This window comes from Podarcis vaucheri (genome assembly GCF_965113315.1).
Source record: "Podarcis vaucheri genome assembly, chromosome: 11".
NCBI classification, from domain to species: Eukaryota; Metazoa; Chordata; class Lepidosauria; order Squamata; family Lacertidae; genus Podarcis; species Podarcis vaucheri.
Window position 1 is genome coordinate 54,117,060 of NC_138749.1, and position 26,467 is coordinate 54,143,526.

General features: G+C 45.0%; 1 protein-coding gene across 2 annotated transcripts in view; it reads left to right on the forward strand.

The window, feature by feature from the left end:
• The window catches only part of LRRC2 (leucine rich repeat containing 2), a 100,247-nt gene that overhangs the window by 22,390 nt on the left and 51,390 nt on the right, over positions 1-26,467 (forward strand). For both annotated transcript variants that reach the window (XM_082241650.1, XM_082241649.1), the window contains exons 3-5: positions 12,579-12,786; positions 14,976-15,132; positions 25,199-25,335. In XM_082241650.1, the coding sequence (XP_082097776.1) occupies positions 12,579-12,786; positions 14,976-15,132; positions 25,199-25,335 (502 nt within the window). The remainder of the gene's footprint in view (positions 1-12,578; positions 12,787-14,975; positions 15,133-25,198; positions 25,336-26,467) is intronic.

Sequence of the window (26,467 nt, forward strand, 5' to 3'; positions counted from 1 at the left end):
TACTGAACTCACTGACTCCAACATCTCCCCCCCTCCAAAAAAAAAAAATTATTATATTGTATCTTGGGAAGATATTTCCCTGCAATTAAAACCTAGATCTTTCCACCAAAATGCCCCACCTCTCCAGCCCTTTCCTCGCTTGTGCTTATAGGATGTGTCAGGGAACTGACATCAGAGGAAAGGGAGGTGGTAGGGCTCCCAGAGGCTGGGAGAGAGTCAGCAGCTAAAGCAGGGACCAGCAGGGGGAGCGAGGGGTCTCTGGAGGAGGATCTCAGGAATGCTGAGAGAGACGCAGCAGCCAAGGCAGGAACTAGCAGGGGAGAGGAAGGGGTGAGAGACACGTCCAGCGAAAACAGCGGGGAGGTGTCAGAAGCAACCGTAGGGAGACCCATGCTTCGCCGGAAGCTGCCACGTCGTGAGTCCAGGAGACGCGTTTCCGTTAAGGAGCTTCTTTGCTGGAAGCGCTTCCACAGGCAGCCACTGTCAGACTCTACGAGTGACTAGAGCAGACATGTCTGAGGAGCTCTGTCACACACAGAGGTTTGTGGAGCCGCACAAACTCTGAGGGAGCACAATTTTAAGCACAAGCAGCTAATCATCCCCTCACAGCAGTCTGACAGTCTCTGTACGCTGCCTGTGCAGGAGAAAGCATCATGAGCGACCCAGCCGGAGCCGGAGGCGGAGGAGCAGGGGGTGGAGCTGGTCCAAGCTTGGAAGAAAGATACCGAGCATTGGAGGTCCAACTTGTGCTGCAGACGGCGAGGCTCGAGGAGAGAAGGGCTCAGGATGCAGACAAGAAGGGGAGAACCACGCAGTGCCCCAGAAAGGTACCAGGATTGGTGCAGAAGTTTGGGGGGGACCCCAAGGATTACCATGCCTTTAGGACAGAGATGCAATATGCCCTTAATGTGCAGTTTGATGAGTTCCCTGATGAGGAATCGCGAGTTGCTTTCGTAATTGGGCATCTTGAGAAGGGGGCGCGGGACTGGGTTCGACCCCTGATGGCAACGCACAATGACATCCTAAAGGACACTATGAAGTTCTTTCGTGCAATGGATATCATGTTTTCCAGCGATATTGAGGAAGGGGTGGTGCACAGACAGCTAATGGCTTGCAAGCAGGGAAGCCGATCTGTCCGTGAGTACTGGACTGAATTTACCATGCTGATTCACAGATTGGGGTGGGATTTATCGGCGGCACCCATTCAGATGCTATTTGAAGAAGGTCTTTCTTCGGCTGTGAAAGACGAGCTGTCCCGGAGCCCCAGGGCAGTGTCTATGGATCAGCTGACCAAATCTGCGCTGACCATTGGAGCGCGCCAGGAGGCAAGAGCCTTGGAGAGGCGGGAAGGGAGAGGGGAACGTTGGAAGGAGTTCCGCATTCCAGACATTCCTGGGCCAGCTTTCCCGCCGGCAGAGCCGATGGAAATCGGAACAGCGCGCGCTCGCGCAGTTTCAAAGCCCAGTGAGGGGGCTAAGAAGGAGGGAAAAGGAGCCCGGAAATGCTATCTCTGCCAACAGCCAGGCCACTTTGCCAGAGTCTGCCCCCAGAGGAAGGAATGGCAAGGGATGGTGGGAGCTGTTGAGGGGGGAGAGCAGGGAGAAACGGAGCAGGTAAAAGCCAACGCCTGGTTGCCACAGTCGGGGCACTGCAGCCAGGCCAAAGAGCAGTGAAAGTGCCCGTGCCAGAAGCTCCTCGACCTGCTCTAGTGATTGAAGTGTCGCTAGAGCTGCAAAATGGACACTCCCTAAAAATAAAGGCGCTGTTGGACTCAGGCAGCTCCTGCAATTTTATGAGCAAGGAGTTTGCTGCTGAACACCAGATACAGACGATCCCTTTAAGCAACCCCCTGCAGGTGACCACGATCGATGGCAGGGAACTGTTGGGAGGAGGAGTCAGCTTGCAGACCGTCCCAATGATAATGAGGGTGGCAAGGCACACAGAACTGATAGCGTTTAATGTGGCCACCTTGGGAGGCGCTCCCATTATTTTGGGAATGAGCTGGCTAGCCCTACATGATCCGCTGGTGGGCTGGCATCAAAGAGTGGTTTCCTTCGGTTCAGCACATTGCTTAGAACACTGCAGGGGGGAAAAGGGTTCAGCAGGGGCCCAAGCCACCCTGGCAGGGACTGAAGTAATGGAGAAGGTGAAGGTGCCACCACAGTATGCAGATCTCAGCGACGTGTTCAGCGAGAAGGAAGCTGACCAACTACCCCCGCATAGGCCCTTTGATTGCCAGATCAATTTACTCCCTGGAGCACAGCTTCCTGTAGGCAAGTTGTATGCCATGTCAGACAGGGAAATGCAGGAGTTGCGAGAGTTCATTGACAAGAACCTGAAGAGAGGCTTCATCAGAGAGTCCAAGGCAGCGGGGGGTAGCCCAGTGTTTTTTGTGGATAAAAAGCACACGGACAAGCCGAGACTTGTATGTGATTTCAGGCGGTTAAATGCAGTGACAGAGCCGGCGGCTTTTCCTATGCCCAGGATTGATGATATTTTGACCAGGGTGCGGAAGGGAAAGATTTTTACAAAGCTGGACCTAAGGGGGGCGTACAACCTGATACATATAAGGAAAGGGGATGAATGGAAAACCACCATGTTCACCCCTTTGGGGGCATTTGAATATCTCGTGATGCCTTTTGGATTACAAACAGGCTCCGCGTGTTTTCAATCATTCATGAACCACGTACTGGGGCCTTTGCTCTACAAGAATTGCGTGGCCTTCCTAGATGATGTGTTGGTGTATTCGGAGAATGAGGAGCAACATGTGAGAGACGTCAGAGAAGTGTTGAGCAGGCTGCAAGCCAACAGGCTGTGGGTGAAACTGGAGAAGTGTCAGTTTCATACCAAGGAGGTGGAATTCCTGGGGTACCGCTTGTCAGACAAGGGGTTGGCCATGGACCCCGGCAAGGTTCAAGCAGTGCTGGAATGGAAAACACCCAAAACCAAGAAGGATGTGCAGAGGTTCCTAGGGTTTGGAAACTTTTATCGTAAGTTTATCCGAAACTTCGCCCACCTGACGGCGCCCATCACGGACTGTCTCAGCAGTAAAAAGAAGTTTGTTTGGACGGCGGAGGCGGAGCGAGCGTTTGAGGAACTGAAAAGGGCCTTCGCCTCTGAAGAACAACTTCTGCATGTGGATTTACAAAAAAAGCTGAGGGTCGAAACAGACGCATCTGACAGAGCCATAGGGGCGGTGCTTCTTCTGCAGCCGGGGAAGGAGGAGTCAGAGTGGCGACCGTGTGCCTTCTTTTCGCGAAAGCTGAACAAATCCGAGAGGAACTACACGGTGTACGACCGGGAACTTCTTGCGATTCATGAGGCTTTCCGGAGATGGAGGCACCTGCTAATTGGTGCACAACATAAGGTGCAAGTGTGCACGGACCATAAGAATCTAGAGTATTGGAGAACTGCGCGAGTGCTCAACCAACGGCAGTTGAGATGGGCCCAGGAGTTCTCCAAATTTAACTGTGAGATTTGTTACGTGCCAGGCCCAGAGAACGTTAGGGCGGACGCTCTCTCACGCAAACCTGAATATTTGGAGGGGGAGGGAGCACCCGAAGAGACCCATGTCATTCCAGAGGACCGCTGGGTGTGTGGGGCGGCATTGGTGGGGCAAAGGGAACTGGTAGAGGGAACGGTGCAGGATGAATACGCCCAGGACAAACTCAGGGGTCTCAGGAGGGAGGGAGACAAACCCGGGGGTTTTGAGGAGAGAAACGGGGCGTTGTACTACAAGGGAGCGTTATATATACCTGAAGGGGAATTGAGGGAAAAGGTACTCAAGCAACTGCACGATAGCCCCACAGCAGGGCATTTTGGGCAACACAAAACCATGTGGCTGGTTACCAGGGAATTCTGGTGGCCCAAGGTCAGGGAAGATGTGCGGGAGTATGTGAGAGGGTGTGACCAATGCCAACGAGCCAAGGGGGAGAGGCGGGCACCGGCAGGTTTATTAGAACCACTACCCACGCCTGAAAGACCATGGGAAGCAGTGGCAATAGATTTCATGACTGATCTGCCAAGGTCCAGAGGGAAAACAGCCATCATGGTTGTGGTAGACCTGTTAACCAAGATGGCCCACTTTATAGCCTGCTCACATGCGGTCACAGCAGAAGAAACCGCTAAATTGTTTGTAGAAAATGTGTTTAGGCTGCATGGCGCCCCCTTGAGGGTGGTTTCTGACCGAGGGAAACAATTTACTTCCAGGTTCTGGAGGAAGCTCATGAGCTTACTGCATGTAGAGGTGAATTTCTCAACTGCCCGTCATCCAGAAACCAACGGGCAGGCGGAAAGAGCTAATGGTGTCCTCCAGCAATATTTGAGGTGTTATGTGAATGACAGAGAGAATGATTGGGTGGAGAAGCTGGCGTTGGCAGAATTTGCCTACAACAATGCAGAGAACGTGTCCACGGGGATGAGCCCCTTTTTGGCTAATCACGGGTGCCATCCCCGAGCCTTCCCAGGGGGGGAAGGGGAGAACTGGAGCGTTCCAGCTGCAGAACAGTTCGTTGAAGAAATGGAAGCGATCCATCGCCAGCTCCAACTTAACTTAAACAGGGCTAAGGAGGAATATAAGAGGCAGGCAGACAAAAACAGAAGGGAAGGGGAAAGCATTAGGGTGGGTGACCAGGTGTGGCTGTCCACCCAAGGGTTACCATTCAAAGGGGGTTGTAAGAAGTTAAGACCCAAAAGGCTGGGCCCATTTGAAGTCACGCAGCAGGTCAACCCAGTGGCTTTCAGACTCCGGTTACCGAACCACATGAAGCTGCACCCAGTGTTCCACAGGTCGTTGCTGTCACCGTATAAAGGGGACAGAGAAGGGAGGGTCAATAGGGGACCAGCTATGGAGGAAAAGGAACACAGCTACCATGTAGCGGAGATTCTCGATTCCAGGTGGAAGGGAGATCAAGTAGAGTATTTGGTAATGTGGGAAGGGGAGCCGGAGTCGGAAAACACCTGGGTCATGGCAGAGGATGTAGATGACGAGGTTTTGATAGAAACTTTTCATCAGAGATTCCCTCGTAAACCTCAGCCAGTGGCGAGGTTCCGGAGGGAATACTTTGCCACCACCGACGAAGAAGAAGAGTTGGAGGGGTTCTCTGATTCCGAGGCGGAGGAGGATTCAGCGAGCCGGAACGAAGACCGATGGAGGGAAATGTTCGAGACGTCTGAAGATGAAGAGGATTCTTTTCGGGGTTTTAGCTCCTCACCGCCCAGAGGAGAGAGTAGGGGCGGGGGGGAAGGGGGCCCTGGAGGGGAGGTGGATGTCAGGGAACTGACATCAGAGGAAAGGGAGGTGGTAGGGCTCCCAGAGGCTGGGAGAGAGTCAGCAGCTAAAGCAGGGACCAGCAGGGGGAGCGAGGGGTCTCTGGAGGAGGATCTCAGGAATGCTGAGAGAGACGCAGCAGCCAAGGCAGGAACTAGCAGGGGAGAGGAAGGGGTGAGAGACACGTCCAGCGAAAACAGCGGGGAGGTGTCAGAAGCAACCGTAGGGAGACCCATGCTTTGCCGGAAGCTGCCACGTCGTGAGTCCAGGAGACGCGTTTCCGTTAAGGAGCTTCTTTGCTGGAAGCGCTTCCGCAGGCAGCCACTGTCAGACTCTACGAGTGACTAGAGCAGACATGTCTGAGGAGCTCTGTCACACACAGAGGTTTGTGGAGCCGCACAAACTCTGAGGGAGCACAATTTTAAGCACAAGCAGCTAATCATCCCCTCACAGGATGTTTCTTGCAAAGCGTGTTCTCCTTCATGGACAGCACGTGTTGTGGAGGCGGCTAGCAAGACACCTCACTGTTGCTGGGCAGGAAAGAGTTTGGCAACCATTAGCAGAGGCCTGGCTGTTGCTGGAGAGAATTATATGTTGCCATTTTTTGATTGACAGCCCTAGTCTTTAAATGCCCTGCACGCAGCGTTGAGCTTCCTCTTTTCGCTACATGCATCGGATCACCCGCCGGCCCTCCCTATTTTAGGCTGTTCGCTTGACCTTGCTATGCCTGTCATGGGGTCGTCTGCTTTTGGGGCAGGGGCCTAGTAGGAATTTTGTCCATTTGGCTGATTGGCTGCTGCCATTTGGTTTTGCCTAGGGCGTAGCAAATCGTCACAACTTGTAAGGTTGTGGTTAGGCATTGGTTTGGGAATTGGTTGGTGGAGGGGTATGGATTTGGCTGTGCCTGCCCCTCCAAAAGTGCTGCTGCTGCTGCAAGGGTTTTCCGTTAAAGGAATCCAGGGGCTCGCTATGCTTTTGTCCGAACCCTGTCAAGGGGCTAGGGCCACACAAGAGCCCCTGGGAGCATTTGGGGAGAGGTGAGGCATGGTTCCCAGTCCTGTCTCTCTCCCCGGGTGTCTTACCCTTTTCTGACTTCGCAGGCGTGCGAATGTCAGACTGTCCCCATGAGGGGTCAGATAGTCGCAACCAGTGCCCAAGCAACCACTCACATTGCTTGTAATTTAATAAAGTTGAGGCCAAAATTATGCCAAAAACCTTAAACAAAAATAATGTGTCATTTATGTTTTATTGGGGGGTGTCTTGGGGACCTTGACACGCAACAGCTTGGCTTCATTTCAAAGGAGGGGAAACGCAGTGGTCTTGAATCTTTCTTTTGAGCACCCAAATCCACAGAACCTGTAGGAACCTGCTCAGCAGTTGCAATAATTTTTGGAGGCCATTCTCTGCGTTCCACCACCAACAGAGATGTGATGGGCAGAAATTCAGGACAGGGCTTTATAGGGACAGCACCTTGACTGTGTAATTTCTTCCCAAGGTTAGCACGACCCATTCTCAGATATCTTTTAGATGGGTAGTTAAGACATTTTTATTCTGCCAGACTACTTGCGCTGCATTTTAACCTTGTGAGCTATAGATTTGTTTTGCTTGATTTTAATTGTACTGAAATTTTAGGCCCCTCTAAATGTCATTTTTATTGTACGTTCATGATGATTTGTGCTAATGATGTTATTGGGATGCTCATATACAATCCTGCTTTCAATTCTGTTTGAAAAGGTTTTGGGTGGCTGCACTGCTTCATTTCCAGTCAATGCATATCCTATAACTTTCAGTTCTTTGTGACTCTTTCAGGGTTGTGTTTCGGTTTCAACTTCTCTTTCAACTTTTTCTAGATTTCCTATGGGGTTCCTCCCTACGAGAGATATCTATATCTATATCTATCTCCATGAACTTCACCTCCCACCCACCTTCTCTCCTCAGTCACATCTCAAAAACCTTTGCAGCTCATTAGCAGCACTGGCTTATTGAAGGTTTGCCAACAACATCTATGCATGACTCTCCAGGGGTCTATTTTTATCCTGTAGCTTTTCCCAGTATTGCCTGCATGACCCCTTCAAATAGCCATTGTCTTGCTTGTGTGAATTCCCAGTTGCACTGGTGATCTGTACTGTTTACATTAGTAACACCACTTGCAAAGTCATTCTTAGCAACCTATTGGATGGGTGACCTTTGGCTCTTGACTGTTTAAAACTTCTACCATTCTGTAGTATTTCTTTGGTGCCAAACACTGTGTTAGGAATGGAAAAGGTGTCCAGGTGCTGATCCCCGCCTGATCTTCTACTCTTAACTGCTATGGTAGAAGAAGTAGTACATTTCACCTACTAGAGTGACATCATACAGAAGGCAAATAGGAAATAAAAGAATAAGTGCTGGCTATAAAATGCTCCCGGTCTACTTCTAGGTTGCTGGCCTCATCAAACACTGCAGACCTTCCAATTGTCCCTATTTTCCAGGGACAATCCCAGATTTACAGTTTGGAATGTCTCAATTTTCCTCAGGATCTCCCTATTTTCATCAGAGAAATGTTGGAGGGTATGGAGTTAACCGACCCCATGAGCCAAGGAGATAAGTAACTATGCAACCTTTAGAAGACATATGAAGTCAGCCCTATACAGTGGTACCTTGGGTTAAGAACTTAATTCGTTCTGGAGGTCTGTTCTTAACCTGAAGCACTGAAACTTTAGCTTAATGGGGCCTCCTGCTGCTGCCGCCGCACCACCACCATGTGATTTCTGTTCTCATCCTGAAGCAAAGTTCTTAACCCGAGGTAATATTTCTGGGTTAGCGGAGTCTGTAACCTGAAGCGTCTGTAACCTGAAGTGTCTGTAACCCGAGGTACCACTGTATAGGGAAGCTTTTAAATGTTTATTATGTTTTTATATATGTTGGAAGCCACCCAGAGTGGCTGAGGTAACCCAGTCAGATGGACATTATTATTATTATTATTATTATTATTATTATTATTATTAAATAAGGTAAAGGTAAAGGACCCCTGACAGTTAAGTCCAGTCGCAGACAACTCTGGGGTTGCGGCGTTCATCTCACTTTACAGGCCGAGAGAGCCAGCGTTTGTCTGCAGACAGTTTTTCTGGGTCATGTGGCCAGCATGACTAAGCCGCTTCTGGCGCAACCAGAGCAGCACACGGAAATGCCGTTTACCTTCCCGCCGGAGTGGTACCTATTTATATACTTGCACTGGCGTGCTTTCAAACTGCTAGGTTGGCAGGAGCTGGGACTGAACAGCGGGAGCTCACCCCATCGCGGGGATTCGAACCACCAACCTTCCAATCGGCAAGCCCTAGGCTCAGTGGTTTAGACCACAGCGCCACCTGCGTCCCTATTATTATTAAATAGGATGTCCCTATTTTCATCAGATAAATGTTGGAGGGTATGACACTGTAGCTTCACATGATACACTGAAGCTCACTCACAGCTTATTTATTTCTTCGTATGCTGCTCAATACACAGCAGTAGAAAAGTGTTGTAGGAAGGGGAAGGACCAGAAGGAATAACTTGATGGTGCAGCCCAGGTTTGCATACAGAAGGTCACAGGATCAGTCCCTGGCATGTCCAAAATTGGTCTGTGATATTAGAATGACATTTTGCAGCTTTTCAGCATAATGCCTGTGTGAACTCTTCAGAGAGCCATTGCCCTGCTCATGTTAATTCCCAGTTGCCCTGGTGAAAGACGCCTGGTGAAACTCTGGAGCAGGGTTCAGCAAACTTTTTCAGCCGGGGACCGGTCCACTGTCCCTCAGACCTTGTGGGGGGCCAGACTATATTTTGGAAAAAAATATATGAACGAATTCCTAAATAATAATAATAATAATAATAATAATAATAATAATAATAATAATTTATTATTTATACCCCGCCCATCTGGCTGGGCCTCCCCAGCCACTCTGGGCGTCTTCCAAAAGAATATTAAAATACTATAATACATCAAACATTAAAAGCTTCCCGAAACAGGGCTGCCTTCAGATGTCTTCTAAAAGTCTGGTAGTTGTTGTTCTCTTTGACATCTGGTGGGAGGGTGTTCCACAGGGAAGGCGCCACTACCGAGAAGGCCCTCTGCCTGGTTTCCTGTAACTTGGCTTCTCGCAGTGATGGAACCGCCAGAAGGCCCTTGGTGCCAGACCTCAGTTTCCGGGTAGAACGATGGGGGTGGAGACGCTCCCACAAATAACCCAGAGATGCATTTTAAATAAAAGCACACATTCTACTCATGTAAAAACACCAGGCAGGCCCCACAAATAACCCAGAGATGCGTTTTAAATAAGAAGGACACATTCGACTCATGTAAAAGCACGCTGATTCCCTGACTGTCTGCCGGCTGGATTTAGAAGGCGATTGGACCAGATCCGGCCCCCGGGCCTTAGTTTGCCTACCCATGCTCTGGAGAGCTGCTTTCAATCAGGGCTATGTGGTCTGACTTGGTATATGGCAGATTACAGACCCTCCAAGTGTTCCTATTTTCCTTTGCTTTGTTTAGTCATCTTAGTCGTGTTCGACTCCGTGACCCCATGAACCAGAGCATGCCTTGGAAACTCTCACTTTCTTCTCAAAGCTTCTCCTTTTTTATGTCCATGGAGTTTTCTTGGAAAAATACTGGAGTGGTTTGCCAGTTCTTTCTCCAGGTGGATCACATTTAGTCTAAAATCTCGGCTATGACCTATACATCTTGGGTGGCCCTGCACGGCATAGCTCAGAGCTTCCTGGAGTTATTCAAGCCCCTTCGCCACGACAAGGCAGTGATCCACGAAGGGACCTATTTTCCTTAGGATGTCCCTATTTTCATTGGAGAAATGTTGGAGGGTATGGAGTTATCCCAAGCTGTCTGAAGGCAATCCTGTATCTGAAGGCAATCCTGTATAGGACAGGTTTTTTAATGTTTAATGTTTTATTATGTTTTTTTTTGAAATACATTTTTATTAAAGTTTAAACAAACACAGAAACACAAACAAGCACAACACAAATAACAAGTATAATTTCAAATCCTTATTTTCTTAACATCTTTCCCTGACTTCCCCACACCTCCCCTTCTTGTATTCCAATTCCAATAGTTAGCTCAGCAAGTTCTTGTCCCCAACTTTTACCTTATTATTATTCATCTTAATTAACCAATTTTAACTTATAGACCTCAATTTAAACAACAATACTCATTCTTTACACCCTTTTCTAAGGTCGACCCCAATTCCCTTCCACAAATTTCCCAATTTTTATATTTATTACAAAATAAAATAACAAAAAGACAACATATAGTTATATACCCTTTGGATTCCAAAACTCTCACCCCCCCTTTCCCGGTTTTGATCCCCCCAAAATGTCCCTCAGTCTATCAAACTATCAGCCTGGAGATCTCACGTCCGAGGCCCTCGAATCTCTCTGTCTATCTCTGCCGGTTTTTTTGGTAGTCCTTTATATTAGACATCAAGTCTCGGAGAAGCTCTGTCCCAATAGGGTCTATGTTTCTTCCAACCAGACCTCCATATTCAAAAGTGGAGCCCAAATCTTGTTTCTTATTCCTTTTAAGTCCTAATGTCCCAAATGTCCCAAAAGCTCCAACTTTCGCCTTGATCAGATTTGTAAACCATAGGTCTTCAGATCTCCCCATAGGGAGATCCCTCCATTCTTCATTCTCCGATTCAAACCAAATTCTCATAATCCAGGTCTTGTTTTCCTTAGTGTCCATCTTAGCAGGCCTCTGGCTCTCCTTTGTCATCTGTTGCATTTCAGCTCCTCCTTCCCACTCCTCTGAAACAGCATATATCTCTTCTTGTTCAGCTGCATAGGTTTCTTGAGTCAAGTCCTTGACAGATTCAGCAAGTTTGTTTACTTTTAAATTCAAAGTTGTAGCATTTGTAGCCAAAGCTTCACTCTGACCAAGAAGAAAGCTTCACTCTTTCCCAAGAGAAAAAACATTTTGTCCAGCTCAGCCTGTATTTTTCCACCTGCAGCCATTGTAATGACTCAGAACTCCCTCTAGAGGGATTCTGGTTACTTAATATTCCTTCCAACTCCAGTCCAACAGTCAAGTTAATTTGTTTCTATTCTTCTTTGTTTTCAATAGTTTAAAGTCAAATTGTAACAAAAATAACCAGCAAAGATAACAGAAGCCCAGTTTTCTTTCCCCCCCAACTTTGACAGCTAATTTGACAGCTGTCAAACTCTTTATGTCTCCTCAACAGGCTCTCTCGCAGATCGCTCCCGGGTCCCTGGGGGTTGCACTTCAGCTCTTAAAATCAGCTCTTATCCTCCAGCAAAATTACTTATACTGCCAAGTCGTGGAATTAGTAACTTTTATCCAATAAAGAAAAGAAAGTTCTCTCAACCTTAGTTATCTGCTTCTTGCTTTAATATATCTACAAGACGGGGAGACGGACTTCCTTTTAGCACCTCCCCCGATCGTGCCTAATTCAGAAAAAAAAATTTAGTTCCAATTTCCGTACTACTCACGGGTTGTTACTTTTAAAGTCCAAATGTTCCAAGAAAGAAGTCAACGCTCTCCGGCCATGGCATGCAGTTTCGCTCCGTAGAAGAAGCGGTCTACTCTCAGCACCACGCCTCACCCCGTCCCCCGCTCCGCAGCCTTTAAAAAGGCTCCTTCGTGGGTCGGGGGGGTGCAAATGGTGCCTGCCGAGTCACCAAGTCCACAGGCTGCAGCGCCTGTGGTTTCTGAGGGTCCCCGCGTCGTCGCCGCGGCAAGACCCGTCTTCTACAGAGCCGATTCCCTCCGGAGCTCGGAGGGAATCCGCCATTTGCCGTTCGCACTAACCCGGAAGTCTCCTATTATGTTTTTATATATGTTGGAAGCTGCCCAGAGTGGCTGGGACAATCCAGTAAGATGTGTGGGGTATAAACAGTAACATTGTCATTATGGAATGGGGAGTCCCTATTTTAAACAGAGAAATGTTGGAGGGTATAAGCTTACTTGTTACAGAGCATCTCAGAAATGAATGGGAGTCCATCAAGAGTGAGTTTGGCTTCCTTATGGTGCCTATTAATGAACAACAGAAGGCCCAATGGATATTCTTTTCCTTAGCCAAAGAACATTAGTTCCACATGCAGTCACAAGGTTCATATTTCTCCCTGTGTTGTGGGCACAATCATATCCACTTCCTGTCTTTTAAGCTGTTGATGTTGCTTTTTTACAGTGGCAGAAATTATACGATCTCATTTGGATGCTGAATGATCTTGTCTTTTTTGAAACATGATGTTATTACATGGTTTTTTATGGGGCGGAGAGGGAATAAGAAAGAAAAGAGAAATGCTTTCCTTTGTCCTGTTTCAGGATAAGGCAAGAATGGGACATTATCCTAGAGTGCAGAAGAAATGGCATTCCACAAGCTGCATATCTGAATAATGGTGTCGTAGATACTAACAAAATTTTGGACACGGTTGAAAACAACTCGCCGCTCATTAAGAAGATTGCCTTGTTGAATGAAACACAGAAAGAAAGAAACAAATTCATTTTTCAACTTTCAGGAGAACACTGGACAGTAAGTGGATAGAATATTTGGGTGGTGTGACACTTTGCCACAAATGATATTGATATTAGAGGATTAAATCATTCCCCCCCACCTTTTATTTAATCACATTGGTCACAATCTATCAGAATTAGTTGTGCCAAAATCCGTTGACTTCATTAGACTTAAGCATGCCTAAACTTTGTTGAATTAGAGCCTTTGCTTGTAGGCTTGCAACATTTTCTTCTCTAGCCTTAAAAAAATAATGAATTTCAGTGCCTTGTGTAAAGCAAAAGTTAGCGTGATACAACAACATTCATACTTGAAAAATAAATAAGAAAAGGGATCAAAAGAAAAGCAGAAAAAATGAATGTGAAAATATGTTTAAAGGACACTTGAAAACTTATTATGACTGGCTTTTCAGAATTGTGCTTCTTGCCATGCATGTGGCTATAGACAGGCTTATATGGCATTTTAGTGCTTGGTTTACAAACCAGCTTATGATAGGAAGTGAAATTTACACAGGCTTCCTTTTGGCTCTGCTCTTCAATTCCCTCATGTTCTTCAGTAATCTTCAGAAGCCAGCAAGAAGCTGATAAATTGTTCCACAAAGACAGCCACTAGAAAAGTCTAGTCTTCATCTTTAATAGGAAAGCAATATGGAAGTCCCCTGCATTTCCAACATAATTTAAAGGCAGGGTAGGCTGGAAAAGTCTCCAGAGTAGCTTTCTACTACTAAAGGTTGCCCAAGAGAGAATGTGGCTGAAAAAGTCACAGGGGGAAACCATTCGTGGACATAAGCACTACTCAAACTTAATTCATCTCCAAAAGATGGCCCTGTATTACAGCCAGTTCCAGGGCTGAGAATGTCCAACCCAAAGTAGCCTCCGGTGAGGTTGGGCAGGCCTATCTGGCTGTGCTGACAGCACTTACAAGCAAGGAGGGTGTCAGGTGGCCTGGGGAGAACTGTGCAGTCTGAATTCTGAGGCCTGGTGGTCTGAATTTGGGCTGAGATCTGGAAGGTTCCCTTTCCTGTTCTAGAAGATTGTCACTTCATCCCTCTGAGCTTCATTTCTTCCTTAACTCTTGACTTGTTACAGGGAGAAATGAAACTCAGAGGGATGACAATCTTCTAAAACAGGTGAGAAACCACTGGAACATGGTCCAAATCTTTGCCAGTTTTGGTTTCTCATGGACAACCTTTTGCCCTGTGCTTTTTGCCTCATGTAAATCACACCCATCTCACCTGGCTGTTTGCCTCATCAAGGAAAACAAACATGGTGTTCTGCATTGAGGGGTGAGGGTCAGCCTGAATGATGCCCTGAGCACCTTCCAGTTCTTGGCCTCCTATATCCAGTGAGAGTTAGAATCTAGGAGAGGAGGTTGCTGAACCAGTCAGACAAGCTTCTTTTTCTGTAAGACAATGACCTTAGCTGGCCCTTTAAGTGTCCTCATCAGCATCCAAAAGATTGAGGCAGAGAGATATTCCCACCCCCGGCTCTGTGCTGGACTGTGGGGCTCCCCTAGCAACCATATGTGGGAGCAAGATGTGTTAATGCTGTGAACACCTCCATCTTATGCCCAAGTTATATATGTGTGTGTAAACAAAACCATCTATCCTATGGGCATCACAGTCTCTGCTGAACTTTGTTCCAAGGAAACCAAACCCTGGAAAAGTTCTGAAACCCCTGGAGACTCTCACTGCCCGGAGATTGGGGTGGCTTGTATGTTTTCTTTAACGGGAGAAACAGCTGGTGGGGAATGATTTATATTGGGAAAATGGCTGGAGGCAAAATGACTAAGACGCCCTCCCTCAGTCACCGCAGTACCTGGGACTGTTTTAAAAATAAATTTAAAGAGATGTGAGATCTGATCGCATAGTTCCAGCACCTTCTCTAGTTCAGCACTGTGTATTAAAAATACATGTATTATTGGCATTATGAATGGGGTCAATGTGTGTAAGTTGCTGCTCTTCCTTTTAAAATACATGAGAGGAGACCAGGAGAGAACAGCCCTCTCCCCTTTGCATGCATCTTAAATTTGGTGGGGGGGGGGCACGTGGGATTGTGCTTTGATAGAAGCATCGAGTTGGAAGTGCATAGTATAATGAAACATATGTTCATAGCACGTTTAGTAACGTCAGCTTGCATCTGAAAATACTGACAAAATTCTGTTTGTGAATATTCCTCAATAAAGACCTTATGTGTATCTCCTTTTCTTAGGAATTTCCAGATTCTCTGAAAGAACAGACACATCTAAAAGAATGGCATATAAGCAATACTATGATCACAACCATTCCAGCCTACATTGCCTTATTTCAGGAGCTGAGAATACTAGAATTACCAAGCAACCTGATCACAGAGCTTCCGACTGAAATTGGTAGGTCTCCCGCTCCCCAGACATTACCTTTGTTGTTTATCATCACATTCAGGGCTGAACTGAAAGGGAGCATGCATTTCCTTCACATTTTTCGCCTCCTGTCAAATGCGCTCTCTCACTATTAGGTGACTTTTTCCATTTCTTGTTGGGGGGAAAGATGCAGTTCATCACAGTCCTGTCCCCTGTTATTTGGGAAGGAGGCAGGAGGACTCTCAGAGCCTGTCAGAGCCCTCATGCCTCCTTTCCAAAGCCCAGCACTTACTAGGCTGTAGGAAGGAGGCGGGAAGGTACAGTACTACCTTGGCCCTGTGTGGAAGAACCGGTCATGATGCCCTAATCCCACCTCTGATAATTGACTGACTGCCTAAACAACACTCAAGTGAAAGTAACACTGGTGGATGGGATGATGGCTGTATCCAGATTCACACAAGGTTTTGCAATGGCAGTACTTTTGGGTGGTTTCAAATTTGGTAATTTGGGGCTTAATTTGCATACGAGTCATTGAGATATTGCAACTGGGTTGTTGGCAACAAGTCACACTTCCTTTCCCATCCCAGAAATGGCAATTCTGGATTTTTATTTTCTTGAGTTTGAACCAAGAGAGTTATGTTTTGCTGTTGTCAACTTTTTAAACCCAAGAATCTTGGTTCATTACAGAAGAGGGAAACAGTTCATTCACTTAAAACTAGAAGTAAATAAAATTACAGTGGTCTCTTCTTTTTTTCACTTTTTTGGGGGGTGGGGTTAAATAGCAGATCATAGCGATATTAAATAGTTAACTAAATAGTATCTCATGCCAGGTTAGGTTTTCCCAACTGTTAAATTAACACTAATGCATATGATTTATTTATTTATGTACATTATACTTTATGAATATAATTTCCAGCTGATATTAGGATATATTTTATGGGCAATCTGAAAGCTAAGTGCATTAGAAAACCACCCACAAGGCACAAACATGAAATTTATGGGTATGAAACAAAAAGTCAAAGTCTGGCTGTTTTATTGGTGTTTTGATCTTCGGGATGAAACAAACCAGCAAGCTTAATTGCTTTAAGTATTCCACAAGGTGGCAGTGGAGAATAGAATAAAAATGGAATCCTCCTCCAAATTAGATTCTATCTCAAGGTCTCTTCTTCTTCTTCTTCTTCTTCTTCTTCTTCTTCTTCTTCTTCTTCTTCTTCTTCTTCTTCTTCTTTTAAAAAAGGATTCTTGTTCTTTGAGCTGATAGACGCAACAGGTGTTCTTGGAAATATGATTTGCCATATAAAAATGAAGAGCGGGGGGTAGTTAGTTGCATAAAATGCTCTTTGCTCATGTGTTACTCCCTGTCCTGAAGAAAGTCCTCTTGAAAAATCGTTGGCCTACGCACGCTGGCTAAGCTAACAGAAATTACTATGATGAAGTGCTTGTTCCAAATCAAATGAGTGCATTTGCTGGAGATGAATGAGTTGCATACTTGCAAGTCACCAGCATGGTAGCAGAGGTGTCCTTTTCAAAATGTTCTCATGTCCTGTTAGAATAGTTGATGCTCATATTCTATGCTTTGAGTTGTAGCCAATTAAGTTCAACAGGGATGTGGGTGGCACTGTGGTCTAAACCACTGAGCCTAGGGCTTGCCAATCGGAAGGTCGGTGGTTCAAATGCCCGCAATAGGGTGAGCTCCCGTAGCTCAGTCCCAGCTCCTGCCAACCTAGCAGTTCGAAAGCACATCGAAGTGCAAGTAGATAAATAGGTACCACTCTGGCAGGAAGGTAAACGACGTTTCTGCGCACTGCTCTGGTTTTGCCAGAAGTGACTTAGTCATTCTGGGCACATGACCCTGAAAAACTGTCTGCGGACAAACGGCTCCCTCGACCAGTAAAGTGAGATGAGCGCCGCAACCCCAGAGTCGTTCATGACTGGGCTTAGCTGTCAGAGGTCCTTTACCTTTACCTTTAAGTTCTACACAAAGTAGACCCATTGAAACAAATGGCCCATGGTCATGCCCATTAATTTTAATGGGTCTGCTCTGAGTAGGATTTGTGTAGTATCAATAATTGCAGCAGTACAGAATATGTGAAAACTTTAACAGGGACGTGCTGTTTATTCATGTTGGTGGCAGTCCTAGACTGTCATTGTGTAGGGAGAGGAGATGTATATGGACAGCCAAGGGCATTTGGAAAGTTTTTACTGAAGCCAATCATTGACTGAATATGGAAGTTGTTTTTAAATAGAAAAGTGCTTTTATCCCATTGTCTCAAGTGATCAGGTGCGCACAGATTTTCAAGATCCTCCTTGCGTGGCAGCAGGGAAGGAGAGCTCTAAAGTTAATGAAATTTGCAAAGGGAAGGGTTGAAGTAATAGAGTTGATTCCCTGAGATGAAGGACAGACAATAAGGAAGGAATGAGCTAGTTCAATCTTCTTCTTCTTTGGCGATCCCTCGTAGCCAAGTAAGATTGTCTTCCATAAACACGGTTTTAACAGTGAGTCCTCAAGTGATTGTGGAGACCAATTCTTATTCCACACCTCCTTCCACAGTGGGGACATTGGTTTCCAGGTGAGAGCTGATCATGATGATTGTTTGCCAAACATGACTTCCTCTTAGCACATTTCTCCCTTTCGTCCTGAGTTCGAATGTCTTCAAAGCCCATGACACCTTTGGTAAAGGCTGTTCTTCAATTGTCTGTGTTTATACTACTTTTTTTTAGATTTGCCATGTGAGAGAGTCTTTGAACTTCCTTTGTTGACCACCAGCATTATGCTTTTCATTTTAAAGTTCAGAATAGAGTAGTTGCTTTGGAAGATGATAATCAGGCATCCATGCAACATGACCAGTTCAACAAAGTTGATGTTGAAGAATCATTGCTTCGACACCGGTGATCTTTGCTTCTTCCAGTACACTGGCATTAGTTCGCCTGTCTACACAGGTCATAACCAGTCAAAAAAGGTCATTGAAAAGCTGAGCAACAGGTCCTCTACCCACCTCTAGGGAAATTGCTCAAGTGTGTGTGTGTGTGTATTTTAAAAAGTAGGATATTCTTAACTTGGAAAAAAAGAAAAGGAAGGCAAAGAAGGAAAACATGAAAGGAGGATGTTTTGCTCACAAGATCATGCAAATGTTTTATAGAAAGTGAATGAACAAAATGTGGCTATGTCTCACACCTGGTGTAAAAGCAGGTTAAGAGATCCACACTCTTTTAGGATGTTCAGTTTTGGTTTGCAATTCCAGATAATGTTGCACACATTCAGTTGCAGTCCTGTAGACTTCTTTTCTAGAGATATCATGCTTAACGTGTACATGTTGGGAACCAAAGACAGCAGCCATGCCACTACTTTCCTGTATGCTGCAGTGTTCCTGTACCCACGGACTCTAATGGCCCTTTGTTCATCAACTCATTTGCTGCAAGGAGCATAATTTTTTTCCTGTCCCTAGAGTCGGTGTAAACTTCCCCCCTTTGCGTATTCCAGCCAGCCTTTCTTCAAATCTCTTGACTAAACTTTATGCCCTCCCTGTTTCTCTTTCTCTCTTAGGCATCCATACACATCTTTCATCTTTACCTCAGCTGCATGAAAACTGAAACGTGTGATTTTCAGCTGCGCTGCTCCATGAGTTAGTTGGTTCATGCAAGAATGCAGCACAAAAAACAACAACAAAAACATATGCCAGCTCATACTCCTCTCTGAGCTCAGTGGCAGCACTGGAGGGAGAAAACCAGGACATTCCAGGATCAAATCAGAAGCTGGGTTGGCTTCTGTAATTCAGGGAATGTTCTGGGAAAATTGGGACACTTGAAGGTCTATTGTATATTTCTTTCTGGAGCCATTTTTTTTAATTACTCTCTGAGTTTCTTAGTGTTCACTCCTCCAGTCTTTCCACCAGGCTCTCCCTGTGTCTAGGACTAGGCCCAGGCCTCTTAGTCAAGCTGGCCTTTTTTTCTTTCATAGAAAATGCACCATCATCACCACCATCAACATTTATACCTTTACATAAGATTCTTCTTATATAATGATTAGGTGGTGTTGAACCTTCCGTGACATCATAGCAGCTCAGTAAATGGATTGGATGGGTGAGGTGCTCATGGGCAATAAGCAGGAAGAGTCAGTTATTAGCATTCATGGGGAGATCCGTTACCTTTCCAAAGGGCTTTATGCACAAAAATGGCTTTATAATGGTCTCTACTTACAGTTTTCTTAACAGCCACTTAGGAACTCTAATGCAGCTTTGCATTTCCACAATAATAACACCCACTGCCTATTAAAAATTAAAAGTTGTACTTTAATTACTGGTTTTAACGTGTTTAATAATGATTTTTTAAAAAGGAAGAAATAAAAATAAGAATAAATCATGACTCAGGAGTGACTGGGATGGTGCTGCAGCTACTAATTAAAAGTAAAATATTCTCAGGCATGAAATTACCAGGGAAACTGGATTTCATTACTGCTTTAACTACTTCCACTCAGAAGGCACAAAAATACATTGGTTGTTTAATTATTTAATTTAGATCTTCTTCTTTTGTACAACGACACAAACCATTGGATCAAATAACGGCAATAGTGGCCCAGCTGCACTGGCTGCCAATTAACTTCTGGGCCCAATTCAAAGTGCTGGTGCCTTGGTTCCATATCTTTAGGTCGCGAGGCAAAAATATTCCTATTTTCTCAGGCCTTTGGCCAATTGAACAACCTATGGCCTTTAAGGTGTGTGTGTTTGTGTGTGTGTGTGTGTGTGTGTGAAGGTTATTGTTCTTGTTTGTTATTAAGGCATGTATTTTTGTGTCTTTATATTGTAAACTGCATTGAGATCCTTGGATAAAGAGCGGTATAGAAATTGAATAATGATAGTAATAATTTATGTCAGAATCTTCTATTGAAACCAATGTAGTGCCATTGACCTAATTGCAGACATAGGCAAACTCCAGCCCTCCAGATGTTTGGAACTACACTTCCCATCATCCCTGACCACTGATGCTGTTAGCTAGGGATGGTGGGAAGTGTAGTTCCAAACATCTGGAGGGCCGGAGTTTGCCTATGCCTGCCTTAATGGATCACAACTCAAGAAGCATGGCTGCAGAAGCTTGTTTTTCCATACTGCAAACTTCCAGGGCTTGAGGAAGACATTTTGATATCTGAGACAACAGAGAACAGTTGCCTCCTCCCTTTTGTGGGATGGGATAGTAGCAGTCAAGTACAACATTCCTTGTTTGCCTAGAGTGGACACGCAAAGGGGATGTTTGTTCCAGCCAGTCGAAAACTTCCTGTTTCCTCCTGGCCTGGAGCATCCTTCCTCTTGCATGTGACTAGAGGGGGGCGCGACCTTACCTGTCCAGGTGACAAAGGCACTAGGCACGCAACCATCTTTCCCTCTTCTTTGACTTCCTCTCTTTGTTGGAGCAGCTTTTTTAAAGCCAGAAATGCTTTCACCCAACAGAGGAAAAAGAGACTATCTCCATATGGGATTGACTCACATGTATATATCTGTAACTAAGTCTGCCTTTAGGGATCCATCTGTGAACTGATGATGCTGTGAGTAAACTACTTTTATATATCTTAAATAAGATTGTGACATGCTTATTCTTTTAAGAGGGAAAATAGGGATCTTGCCAGGAATCTATATTGAGAAGCTTAAACAAGCTTGCAACCAGCTACCCGCTGTGCGTTAAAAGGGGAATGTTTAAAACTCTGCGAAGTTATAGAATTTGCTAGCATAAGTTACGAAGGACATTAATAAACAATATATCCTTTCCTGCCTCCCTGAACATTGCCACACCTTTGCACTGCCAGCCTCCTCCTTGCTGGGAGGTAACTTAATAATAATAATAATAATAATAATAATAATAATAATAATAATAATTTTTTATTTATACCCCACCCATCTGGCTGGGTTTCCCCAGCCACTCTGGGTGGCTTCCAACCGAATATTAAAAACAATACAGCATCAAACATTAAAAACTTCCCTAAACAGGGCTGCCTTCAGTTGTCTTTTAAAAGTACAATAGTTGCTTATTGCCTTGACATCTGGTGGGAGGGTGTTCCACAGGGCGGGTGCCACTACCGAGAAGGCCCTCTGCCTGGTTCCCTGTAACCTCACTTCTTGCAAAGAGGGAACCGCCAGAAGGCCCTCAGCGCTGGACCTCAGTGTCCGGGCTGAACGATGGGGATGGAGACGCTCCTTCAGGTATACAGGACCAAGGCTGTTTAAAGGTCAGCACCAACACCAACTTACACGTTTGAGATATATTTATTCACCCTGTGTCTAATGAATGATTTACACATGGCCTCCTTTTTTTTTTAACATTCCCTATTATCTTGGACTATATATGCACCAAATGTCAAAGTTTTGTGGGGTCTGCAAGTGGTCTATTTATGATGATTCCTTAACACTCATGAATGGCTCTGTGTGTGAGAGGTCTGCGGCTTTCCTTTTCCCTTCCGCCTTCAAAGATGTCGGGACCAGAGTGAGCGGAGGCCTTAGAGCTATTACAAAAAGCAGTAATAGCAAGCAGGTGAAAGAGCTGTCCCCCAGGGGTACAAGGGTATGAGAATGCCTGCCTCTTCACCTGTCGTTGCGGCTGCTTCCTTAGATCCCGGCTTTACGCCATCTTTTGTCAACATCTGAACTGTTGCTTCTTTGCAGAGAGAAGGCAACCACAAAGCTTTCATGTGTCCTAGAAGAAGTAGCTTGCAGGGAGTTTCTGAGAGATGCTCTGTTGAAGAATGTTTACAGAGAAGGGTTATAGCTCATTGACAGAGCATCTACTTTGTATGTGGAAAGCTCAAGGTTCAATTCCTGGCGTCTTCAGGTAGCGCTGGGAATATCCCGTCTGTTTTTTTTTTAAACAATTTTTCTTGGTTTTACAGAATAAATCACACAATTCAATTTTGAAATCAAACAAGATTCACCCAAATCTTAGGACTTCCCTTCTCCCCTCCGTGAGTCCTTTAAATATCTTAATCAACTGCATATTATAGTTCAACTGAATTATCGTTCTCCAAAATACCCAAAGTCTTTATAACATTGCAAGAGTTATTCAAAGATTAGGGAAGTTTTTAATGTTTGAGGCATTACTGTATTTTAATATTTTGTTGGAAGCCACCCAGAGTGGCTGGGGAAGCCCAGCCAGATGGGCGGGGTATTATTATTATTATTATTATTATTATTATTAATAATAATAATAATAATTCAAAGCCTTCCAAAGAGTTCAAGTGATTACAGTGTTCTTTTAAATACAATCTATATTTGTTCCATTCTCTGTTGAAGTTTTGATCCTCCTGATTTCTGATTTTCCCAGTCCATCTCTGCATAGTCAGTTACAGATAGGTAGCCGTGTTGGTCTGCCATAGTCAAAATAAAAAAAATTCCTTCCAGTAGCACCTTAAAGACCAACTAAGTTAGTTCTTGGTATGAGCTTTCGTGTGCATGCACACTTCTTCAGATACAGATGTATCTGAAGAAGGTGCTACTGGAAGGAATTTTTTTATTCTGCATAGTCAAGTAGTTTCATCTGCCAATCCGCCTTAGTCAGTATCTTATCCTCTTTCCATTGCTGGGCAAGCAGCATCCTTGCAGCTGTAGTCACGTACATGAAGAGTCTTCTCAAATCCTTCGGTATATCTGCACCTAAAATTCCTAAGAGAAAGGCTTCTGGTCTTTTGACAAAAGTTATTTTAGAGAGACCAATGGTCTGACTCACTATAAGGCAGCTTCCTATGTTCCGATGGGGCCGGCTCTGCCATTAGGCAAAGCGGTCCACCTCAGTCATCATATTTTGGATGCTGTGAAAAGGCAGCAAATAGTTACCTGCTTAATTTGTTGTTATATTTTCTTCGTCAGGGAAAGAGAGATGTGCATGTGGGATTTTCTGCCTCGGGTGCCAAAATAACTTGGCTGGACTTGGGTGCTATGCACCTTGATTTTGTAGGAGGGGATGCCATTTTACTACTTTGCATCAGGCAGCAAGATATCTTCAGAAGCCACCCCCTGTAATAGGGCAAGGGACCAAAAGGGGATTTTCCACTCTAGAATAGAGTCACTTGTTCAGCCTCATCTCTGCCTTTGGCCCTTTATAGAAGTGGATCTTCATGGAATAGATAGTTCTTGGTCATAATTTAGTCCTTCACTTCATTATAGTTGCTCCTGTTCTCAGAGCCAGAGAAGTTTAGCGCTTGGACAGCCTCGTGAAATATGCTTCCTTTTATAGCCTTAGGGATGCAGGTAGCGCTGTGGGTTAAACCACAGAGCTTAAGGCTTGCCGATCAGAAGGTCGGCGGTTCAAATCCCCGCGACGGGGTGCGCTCCCGTTGCTCGGTCCCTGCTCCTGCCAACCTAGCAGTTCGAAAGCACGTCAAAGTGCAAGTAGATAAATAGGTACCGCTCCAGCGGGAAGGTAAACAGTGTTTCTGTGCGCTGCTCTGGTTCGCCAGAAGCGGCTTAGTCATGCTGGCCACATGACCCGGAAGCTGTACTGGCTCCCTTAGCCAATAAAGCGAGATGAGTGCCGCAACCCCAGAGTTGGTCACAACTGGACCTAATGGTCACGGGTCCCTTTACCTTTACCTTTATAGCCATAGTGACCCAAATTTGCTTCCGATACAACTTTACAATTTCCCACAGCCCCGGAGTATGGTGTGCCTCATCACATGACAGAAAAGAGAGAACACCAGGCTTTTATATTTCCTCCTTTGTGCTAGTCCAGGGGTCGGCAAGGTTTACCAGCCATGGGCCGGATCACTCCCTCGGAGATTGTCCATGGGCCAGACTGGCACAGCGCAATGCCAGAAATTGCGTATGCGCATGCCCAGATGCCGAAAATCGCACCTGTGCAGAATCAATTTTTGGCGTCTGGTCATGCGCAGATGCGATTTCCAGTATCTGTGCGTGCGCAGACGTGATTTCTGGTGCCACTCGACGTGTCCCCGCACCGCACCATGTCGGTTTAGCATAGTGCGTGGGGGACTCGCCGTGCGGGTGGTTCGGTTCAGGGGCGGCTCATGGGCTGGTAAAATGATCTTCATGGGCCCCTGCGCTAGTCTCTTCTTCTGTAGTTTTTGTAGATGGCTACAGCAGGCTGATGTGGGATTGGTGAAGCATCAAATGTTGCCTTTGTGAATTAGTATATGCCAGGTAATATGAAGTATAACATTCAAGAGATGCATGGCATGTTGGACTATCGCTGGGGAGATCTGAGCAAACCGGATTCAAATCCCTACTAATACCTGAAACTCAGGAGGTGTCCTTGGGCCTGTCACTTTCCCTCTTCTGACCTAATTTAGCTCAACCTGGGATAGTTGTTTGTATCATCTTGAGCTCCTCAGTGAAAAGGCATTGTGAATAGGCAGACAGACAGACAGATCAATAATTCAAAATTAACATGCACTTTTCATATTCTCCAACACTAGAGAGAATTGTGCTATCGTGCAGTTGTCTGTTATGAGAAATGATCTTTTTTAAAACAAACAAATAAACAAAAACATTCTCAACCCACTAAGAAGACGCTCCAGGTTAACTGGGCCAGCCAATTTAATTTGGTCAGTTATTATATATATATATATATATGTGTGTGTGTGTGTGTGTGTGCGCGTGTGTGTGTGTGTGTCTGGTGTCAAGCACCATTTTATAATTAACATATTTATTATCCTAAAAGAGGTATTCCCTTCCATTAGAGAATGGTGAATCCTTCATTTAAGATAATGTTTGTGTTGTGTTTAATCTAAAAGTGTAATATAAACATGTGCATCACCTTTTTCTTTAGAACTATTCCCTCACATGGAAATGTGTACATTTAAACCGTTAATTAATTAATGCAATTTATTAGCAAATTGCATTAGGCTGCCCTGATTCCTCTCTCTCCTCCTCCATGAAATCATATCAGGTCTGTTTTCCCTGTCTGTATTAAGCTGGCTCATCCAGATTTCTAGTTGCTCTGTTGCTTTTGTCTGGGAAAACTTGCTCCTTACCACTGAATTGGAAAACCGCTTGGCCCCATGTTTTCCAGGGGCCTCTTGTTGTTAGCGTAGTTTCTCTTGTTGTTACCGTAGTCATTGGAATCACTGCACAGCTGATCTAAGCTCACTTTATTTTGACAGGTTGCTTAAAAAACCTGCAAGAGCTCAATGTGAGTTTTAATCGCTTGAAGGCTGTCCCTCCAGAACTGGGAGACTGTGAGAACCTGCAAAGACTTGATTTGTCTGGAAATCTAGAACTAGCGGAGCTCCCGTTTGAAGTAAGATTTTTGATCTCACTTTTGGTAATCAGTTTGGGTGGTGAGATGATGATGATGATGATATTTTAAAAACTCATGTGACAAAATTGACTTTCGCAACTGTAGTTGCGGCACAAAAGTGTTTCAATGGCAGTTTTAGACTCCATAAAACTGAAAATCCTTGTTGCTGGAAGAGTAGGCCAGAGCAGATGAGTATCTGTTTTATGTATGACTATGTTACGGCTCTCATTGCGCTAGTGAAAAGGAGAGCAAAATCATGCCAGGAGGTACTGGGCTAATAATAGTGTAATGGATGTCTGCCAAGAAAAACAAAATTATGCAGACAGCTGGATGCATGCAATCTACTACTACTTAGGCGTGGCCTATTAAAAGCACATGGCCAGGTTCCAAGGCTGCCATCCACAGCAAAACCAAAAATATTTGGCAGAGGTTCAGTTACATACATTTATGTCTGTGGTCCAGCTAAGATTGTTCTACAAATTACAGAGACATCTCACAATGGAACATTCAGCTCTGTGACGAGATTAGGTGTATATGCTTAATAGAAGGGGAAGGGATTCATCCTTGTCTGGTCACATCCATGGGGGAGTGTAGAATACTCAGGAATAGAAAGGATTTGCATGTAGAGAGGCCTTCAGTGCCAATCAGGAGAGGCAGGATTGAACCACATGGACCAACAGTTTGATTTTCTGCAAGGAAGATACAGGCATCGGAAAGAAGTTAAAGTCCTGAACAGAGAAGAATGGCAGATTAAGCTGATGAATTATGCCGAAATGGCAAAAATGACCAGAAGAATCAGAAATCAGGAAGACCAAAATTTTAATAAGGAATGGGGGAAATTTATAATCTATTTTAAAAATCATTGTAAACAGTTAAAAATGTTAGTAGGATTGGAACAACACTTGTAGTTTAATGGTGAATTTTGGGATATAATGGAGATGTAAAAGATTTGGATTATTATAAAAGATGCAGGAGGAAATGATTAACAATAGGACCCACAAAGGGGAGGAGGGAAGTCCTGGAGATTCTGTGGAATCTTGTTTTTATGACATATGTTGGATATGTGATTGTAAAATCTTAAAATTGAAAAACCAAATAAATAAATTTGTAGATAGATGCATCCATCTATACA